The sequence below is a fragment of the Porites lutea genome, chromosome 11 (genome assembly GCF_958299795.1).
Source record: "Porites lutea chromosome 11, jaPorLute2.1, whole genome shotgun sequence".
NCBI classification, from domain to species: Eukaryota; Metazoa; Cnidaria; class Anthozoa; order Scleractinia; family Poritidae; genus Porites; species Porites lutea.
In genome coordinates, this window is record NC_133211.1 from 3,863,508 (window position 1) to 3,871,945 (window position 8,438).

An 8,438-nucleotide genomic window follows, 5' to 3' on the forward strand; every position below is an offset into this window, starting at 1 on the left:
ACAGAGACAGACAAATTTCATTACTTGACTCTCAGTATAAAAATTGGATGATATACTATAATTTTATGACCACGGAAAAAACCCACTCTTTGGCAGCATTTGTAGACCTGCAGCACTGTCCCATAGTTCTTTTTACAAAAATATGTTTTAAGAAAATTTAAATTTTTTAAAATATTTTGTGACAGCAAGAGCTGTATTGCACAACTGTACAGTGAAGATTCTCCGTTTCACACCTTTCTCTCCAATTGGCAGCATCTTGTCTATCATCCAAATCACCACATTTAAGAAATCTGACACTAAAATACTTGTGTAAAGCATGCAGAAGTACACTCAAGACACTACAAAAATATTCCAAAACCACAATATCAAAATAACGTATGCAAAGAATTGGAAATTAAGCAATATCAGGCAATTGACAACCTTGTAAACAAGTTTCATCCCCACTTAGTATTTCACATTAAAAAATTAACGATATTGTAGCTACAATGTAGTTTTTTAAGGTTAAAAACTGTAAAGAGACTTGAAAATTTCAATTCATGCTATTTTTGTGCATGAAAAGAACACGCATGTTTGCAATTTTAGAGATGTCTATTTCAATTAAATTTGCACTCATTAATTTCCGCCTGAAGTTGAAGTCCCCATTGTTAAGTAGAATAGTGCCTAAGGAGTTTGTCAAAATTTAACACTGATTTTAAATACAACTGATCATACTCTCGACAAGTTTTTCACAAATACAACAAGGTTCTGGTTTTATAAACAATCAAACCGGAAAGGATTTGATGCAAGTCTTGTATGAATTCGGTAACCTGAACGACCGAGGTCACCGCGGTAAAACTCTAGCTCCAGCACATTTCCATCCCTTCTTTTTAATCAACTACCACATGGGGCGGACTAATAGAGAACAATTTTAAGAATAAACAATTCTACGTTACGTACATCAACGGAAAGAAATGTTTACTTCTGACAAATTAATAAAGGAGATCAAATTTTAAAACATCACGAAGGCATCCCGAAATCTGATTAGCACAAAAAAAGAATGTTAATAGTCTCGAATCTTTGTTAGATAATTTGGTTTATTTGATTTCGAAAACACCGTTTAATTGGTAGACAAGGAAGTTAGCGAAGAGAAGACAGCAAAGCGCACGTCGCGTGTTATAGTTTCTGTTTACATCTACCTACGTCCTACCCAAAGATTATATATCACGAACGGTGTAAGGGTGAAAGAAGTATGTTTTGGAATACTTGAGAATTCACATGATACACTGCTTATTTTGAAACAAAACACGAACGGACCTGCTGTTTTAAAATACCACACAACATAACTAAACACGAAAGGTTGTACGTATCAACACTGAACGGAGCTACACTTAACAGCATTCGAGGAGCGGGAAAAAATATTGTCCATACAGCACCGACACAGAGACTGATCCTTAACGAGACCAAATGGGACTAGAAACCATACGTAAAGTGATAGTATTTTGTTTAGTTATTCACTAAAAACAGAAAATTCTTTGCCATTTCAACATTGTTTGTTCATAGCTATTAAAAACACCACAATCCCATCAACGATAAAAGCTAGCAAACATTTCGAACTATGCCAATTTGTGGACTCAAGACAGAACGAATTGGGACGTGCATTTTCTCTGTTAAAAGGTTTCTTTGTGGCTTGAACTTTACATGATCGTCACAGTAGATGCATATCCCAATTTCGTATTTTTTATTAATTTAAGGTATGATTCCTACCTTGGACCATCGCGGGTGAAACTGTGCCGCGTACTTTCCGTCTTCCAAGGCTCGTTCGAATTGTCGCGTTCGAATGAATGCGGCAGATCGATTGCCAAAAAGAACATGATTCTGTGGGTCTAGATTGATCGCTTCTGTATAAAGCTCAACAGCCAGCTGAAACTCTCCTCTTGAGCAAGCATCTCCAGCTAATCGAGCTTTCTCTACAGAAACCGAGCGGGCTTCGTTTGTTGGTGCCACCGTCTGGAATGATCAAACGTAAATAAATTAAACGCAAAATCAAGACCGCCTACTTTACAAAGCACTCGAACTAACCACTAAACATTTACAACAAGACTCACTCTGTGCATTGACAAAGAAATTTCCTTGCACTGATTAAGCGATCTGCAAACGTTCTACCAATATCAAGTACGTAATTCCCTGTAGTAAATCAGTTATTCACGTTTTTAAGACTTCAAGTTTAGCATGAAATTTTGGAGTGGTTCATTTAGACGACAACATTCCCGCTGATAACGAATAAATCTCGATCTATCTTCTGCAGAATGGACAGGGTCAAAAGCCCAATAGATATTGAAAGGATATTTGCAGAGACATGGAAACAACTTAGTACATTTTAGCCTTGATGATGAGATAAACATTGCGACTGGGGGGACGAGAAAATATGCACAGAATTATATGACTGTCAAACCTGAGATTTGTCCCCGCCGCTTGAGGCCTCAGCCATCTAGCCCACAGGTGAGCAAGGCAGAAACTTTGAGGTAAATCGTGTTGTATGTATCATTCGCTTTAGACGAAGAAGCAACCATAAAATGTAGCTCCATTACGTTACATCTTTGGAAAAGCGCCGCTAGGCATCCATTTTGAAGACGATTGATATAGTAAAGAACTCGACCCAGTGCTAGTGTTCTGCTGATGACGTCACGTGGGTACTTGAAGCGTCACAGTCGAATCGCTTCAAATGGGACAAGTTACTTAGCAAAACCTACAAAACAAACGATGACAAAAACAGCAGACAAATAGAAGATTCCAACTCCTTCCTTTTCCAAAAGTGATTTGTAAACATCCACAGTTGGCTATCAATTATTATGTAAAAATGCCTTACGCGTTAAACAGCTGAGGTCAAGCAACGCACGATGTCCAAAATTATCAACCTGCTTAAAATCTGCATACACAATTGGTGTCTGAATAAAGAGATGAATGTATGGCATTCTATTAAATTTGCCTTAAGTATTGTTGACCGCTTAATTGATTTCCGCAAGAATTCGCGAAGTCATAGACTGGATACCCCATGCCCTCTGTTTATATTGGCCCAAAGCAGAGAAAAATTGAAATCTTCTTTGTTTTAGTTATTTGAAACTATATACCAAATGATAAATCATGTCTAGTTCAGTGATTTTATGAAAGAGTAGCACTTTCGGTTTCAAAGAAAGCATCTTTATCGTTAGAGTGCTCAATTTATCGTTGTTAAGGCTGTTGACACTGTGTTGAGAATTAACCTCAGCAATGCCAACCTTGTTATAAAAGCAACTCTCGCTGTGTGAGGTGGTAAAAGATGGATCGTAAAAGAATATGAGTTGTTTTTAAAACCATCTAACTAGTATGACTACGTGCTAAAAGACTGTTAACTGATTGTTCATTATTAGAGTGTAAATAACTGAAAAGAGAACAGGACGGTCTTGAATCATTGCGGATTCCTCAAGACCCCATGACTAGAAAACAGGATGAACACAGACTTGAAAGCGGGCAGCTGTTTTGTTACGATTGAATGAACTGCTACGTGATTTCTGAGGTTACTGAAGTAGAGACTATACTTTCGAACACTTAGTTTAATTATAATGTTCCAAGTTCCAAAGGATCCACGATGTGGAACATTTAGCACGTCCTTGACGCTTTCTGATTGAGCCGGTTTAACCATTATCGCAAGTTTTCGCCTTCCGGACAGCTTTGAACTCAAGACAAAGAAATCCTGTTCCCAATTTATCAACTTATTTCAAACCCAAACAATCACAAACAAGATTACCAGAAAAGCAAATACATATTATTTGAATTTCAATCATGCGTGCGAACTTCGACTTTGATGTGCATAAGTGCCTCAGTGTAATTCCGGCCGGAGATTTTTCGAAAGTTTTGATGGGGCTTAGACTGAACTTTTTCAAATCCCTGATACTGCACTCGAAGACCAAAATCAAATCTATACGCCCTTTAAAGCCCTCTATCTTCGGGCCCATTATCGAAATTTTCAAGCGAAGCTGCACCGACGACACGGGTTGTTTTACGAGAAAGAAGAACGAAACTTCTGGGAACAGGGTATCCATCGAGTATCAAATCACAACAAATCCATGTAGCCCGTTCCTGTAGCCGTACCCTCCCCTCGCGGAGACAACGGGAGCAGGGTAATCGGCTCTTAAGCCTGGTTCTCATATGCCGTATCTGCGATGTAGCCGCCGATACCGCCTGAGCTACTTTTTGCCTACTTCTCGGACGAATGAGAACAAGCGCCGCCGGCTACTACAGCCATCGCAGAGCTTTACCGCCGGCATGCCTGCGGAGTTGCACTCGAGTCAACTTCGCTGTATCGCAGGCATGCCGGAGGTAAAGACTGGGATGACCGATGTTGCCGGCTACTTCTGTTCTCATATTGGAACAGTTGCAGTACCGGCGACCATGTCGCAGATGCATCGGCGGCGTTGATAACCAGGCTTTAACGGTAGCACGGGAATCCCACTCCCTTTTTCCCTTCCTCCTTATCCCCTACCCCTTTACCTCACATAGCCCTTATAGTAACGTGCTTGCGACGTGATCTCGCCCTTTCTGAATTGAGTTTCTCTCCGATGTCTTTTTCAGCATAGATATAAGATGTTTTTGGTCTTGCAGTTGCCTCGAATAGCTAACATACCAAGAAAGGATAATGTCTCATTATGGTTATCCTCCCCTCTAAACATACTGAATTACAAATTAACATTTTCACATGGCCGACCAGTGCCGTGACATAGTGACATTCTTTTTTTTTCTTATTTTTCTGATGTCTGTACCGGGATAAGACTGATATAACCCATTCAAACAAAGTCCTCTTGCGTTTAGACCAAATGTATAACAAGTTAGGGTGAACTCACGCCATTGAATTTTTGTAAAGTAAGTCATTTCCTTATCCTTCCGAAAGGAGTTTAGTAAAATCCTGCGCGAATTCAAAAAATATCACTAGAGATAATCCAATGTCAAAAAATTTCTTGAAGAATTAAACTTTGTACCGACTGATTTTAAAATCGTGCCTCAAATCATGACTTGGTTCCTGAAAGTCCGATTAGCGCTAATTCAGCATTATAACTATAATCCATGATTTCATCACAGAGTAGAATAGAACTTTAATAGAATCATCCTCAGAAGGGTTTTCAGACACTATTTACAGTGACATGAATACATTAAATAGTAAACCACTTAAGTTATAAATAATGAATATACATAATGAATACATTTTTCTTCCTGTACACCGTTTGGAGTATCATTTTGTATAATTATGATAACTGGTGCTTGGAGTAAATTAGACTCGATAGTCTTTAGTGATATCTAATAAGCTCTAGCTACATGCCCGGGGTGCTCAACAAAGTTTTATACGAGGAGGATTCGCCCCGAGGTCCAACCCCTTACCCTTTTATATACTTAATTTCGCGGGGTTTTACTTAGCGATCTTAACATGTACAGGTAAATATGAAAAAAGGGTATTAAATTTCGCGATTCAAGGGTTCTCAACTTCATTGTCTTTTTTTAAAAAGTCTGAACCTTTAAAAAATTTTGATAAACTGGAACAATCAATGTGTGAAATCTTTGCAAACTACTGTTATTTCACAACCGGAGATGCAAAATGGAGCTTACCAGTAAAACCACTTAGCAATTTGTGTTTGACAATACATATCGTTGCTATTTCATGTTTCAAAATTGTTATTTGAATTTTCTATATGGATATTAAATTTCGCGAGGATTTATTTTCACGGGTCTTTAATTTCGCGATTAACTACAAAGACCAGCGAAATTAAGTACCAATAGGGTACCATTTTTCACAGAAAAATAACTTTGACAAATGGTACCCCTTTCGTGTACCTTGTTTAAACACATTTTCCCGAATTTTTTTTTACAGCCCTAAAATGCACCTGTCATCCCTTTAACTGAGGGTCTCAATGGGGTGGTGACTTTTACGGTTATCGGCTAAAATTTTGGCTGTTTTACGGATATTGGTTATCAATTTCTTTTGTTTCAAAGAGTTAAACATTAATAAACCTGTATTTTTTTGTATCCTTTTAAAAAGCAAAATATAGGTCTTAGGATCATCTCGGGATGAAAAATTTTAACATGTGATAGATCATACTTTTAAAGTATTACACTTCAAATATTATTTTACGCATAGAAAGGTCAACAGTTAATCTAAAAAAGAATCTTCGTGAAAAAGCAAAAGCAGACACGCGAGTGCCCAACTCGTGGCCGGGTCGCGATATCCAGTTATAATTAATAAAAATAACAAAATTCCAGGGTCTTTGCAGGGTCCAGTGGGTTTATTTTACGATAGCGACTGTCATGCAGACTGTAGCTGTCGTAGCTGTCTGCCGTTGTCTTGTCCCTAGGCCTCATTATTCCGCGCGGCCAATGCGTTTCGGGTCACGTGGTCCGGGCGCGTCCTGGGATGCGCCACCGAAATGCTTGACCGAGAAGGCCTGGAAGATTCTACGGTAGCGGTTAGACAAAAACAGGGAATTGTCATAGATTGACAATGTTTAGAGGCAACGTGTTTTACAAACAGTGACACTCACATCTCTGCACGTCGTTCGAGCACACGACCACCTGAACATCGCAAATATTACGCATTAGTCAATTCCAGGTGCACCCATCCATCGCCGGGCAACTGCGGAGCATTTTTCCACCTTGTTAGTCCCGGGGTGGGGCATTAGCAAATTTTGTACGGCCCGGGGGTCTCGTTAAGGCCGAGAAAGTCAATAACGCTTTTTTTAAATGTTGAAAGAGTCCGATGCTCCTGTTGGCTTTTGTGTCTTGCCTTGTATCTTTCGATTGGCCTTTCTTCACCCGTACCCGTTGGAAAAGAATACTATCATTATCTAGCTTTTAATACTGACATTGGAGATCTAAAAACAAAGAGATGTCGACTCGTCTACAAAACGCAGGCCAAGTGAGGTCAGGTAAGACTCCCGGGGATCTGAAAAGGCGCTCAGCCTAACGTGCGTACGGAGTCAAAGTAGCCGCGAAATAAGAAAAGTAACGGGTAATAACTGAGTTTATCACCTTCCTTAAAATGAACAAATCTAGGAAACAGTTTCTTTTACGATTAACTCTTTTTACGCTATATACGTCGGCCCCGCGGCTAACGATGAAAGGTTTTCAATTTTTACGGCTATCGACTAAATTTTTGGCCGTTTTAAGCCCAGGGGCATAGCCAGGATTTTCCAGAGGTACGCACAATTTTCCAAATCTCTCTAAACCCTCAACCATCGCCCCCCTCCCCCCGCCAACTCACACCAAAACGTTTTCATGCCTTAGAGCGGTTTTCACTTGACTGTCGTAAAACCAAAACCAAAGTAAATACACTAGCCAACCAAAGGTCGTAGTAAAACCAAAACCAAAACCAAAACCAATCCCAATTTCGACAGTCAAGTGAAAACCGCTCTATACATCCAGCTTGCTTGCTGCCATCTACGCGCTTTTTTCCGCCTTTTCTCTAAATATATCAGTCCACCCATAAATCACTCGTTTTTTTCTCTGGAAACCGAAATTGGGTGTAAGAAAGAAAAAGTCCGTTGTTTAGAAAAAATAGATTTTAAAGAAACAAGTCTGCAGAATTAAATGAATCATTGAGGAGTGTTTTGCCGTTTTTATTTATTTTTTTGTTTGTTTTTAAGGCTAGGAAAAGTTGGCCACACCACCGGCGGGGTCTACGTGTCCTACGTCCCTTAATTTTTTTTGGTGATTTTTGCCAGCATAGCACAAAACTTGAAAATGTTGACCAAACTTTTCAAAGTTTCAATCCATGTCCATTCTTGCTATCCGTTGCAACAGACGACAGGAAACAGTTTCAGTGTCTAAATATAGCCTTTACTAGCAAAACTGGACCATCACTTTTGGAATCCATTCGATGCGCAAAAATTTTTTAGCTTTTTAAAAAACATAGCCAATAACGTGAATGAGCCCGCCCTTTCGCAGGCGATTTTGAGTCAGCCATGCACAGACAACGGAAATATAGGCCTCAACTGCAGCTAGGCGAGGTATTTCAGTCGTTCTCAGGACTACTAATGAAAGATAGATTTGCGTATCGTCGGCATACCAATGAGCAGATTGCAGATGGTTCATTGGCGATCGCATGATAAAATCGAGATTTGTATAAGCTTGTATAGAATGAATAAAATCGGGCCCATGCAACTACCTTGGAGGAAACCACAGGTTAATTAAAAATCATCAGAAGAACGATCGGTCGTTGACGAGAACACGTTGTTTTCGGTCAGATAGATAAGAAGAGAGCCTTTAATGAGCGTCAAGAAGAAAACAGTGATCTATGGTGTTGAAAGGGGCACTTAGGTCAAATAAATACAGTCATACCAGAACGACAGCAGAACGAGCATTATTTCTTGACGAACCATGGATATGAGAATATATTAAGGCAAGGCTATCTCAGCTGAATGAAATCTTCGGAAGCCCGA

The 8,438-nt window shown here is 39.4% G+C and overlaps 1 protein-coding gene across 1 annotated transcript in view; it reads right to left on the reverse strand.

Annotated features, from left to right (window-relative positions):
- LOC140952444 (uncharacterized) overlaps window positions 1–2,467 on the reverse strand; it is a 38,189-nt gene extending 35,722 nt beyond the window's left edge. Inside the window, exons 1-2 of the mRNA XM_073401867.1 lie at window positions 2,432–2,467; window positions 1,744–1,986 (exon numbers count right to left, since the gene is read on the reverse strand). Coding sequence (XP_073257968.1) covers window positions 1,744–1,986; window positions 2,432–2,467 — 279 coding nt within the window. The remainder of the gene's footprint in view (window positions 1–1,743; window positions 1,987–2,431) is intronic.
- Window positions 2,468–8,438: the final 5,971 nt, after the last annotated feature.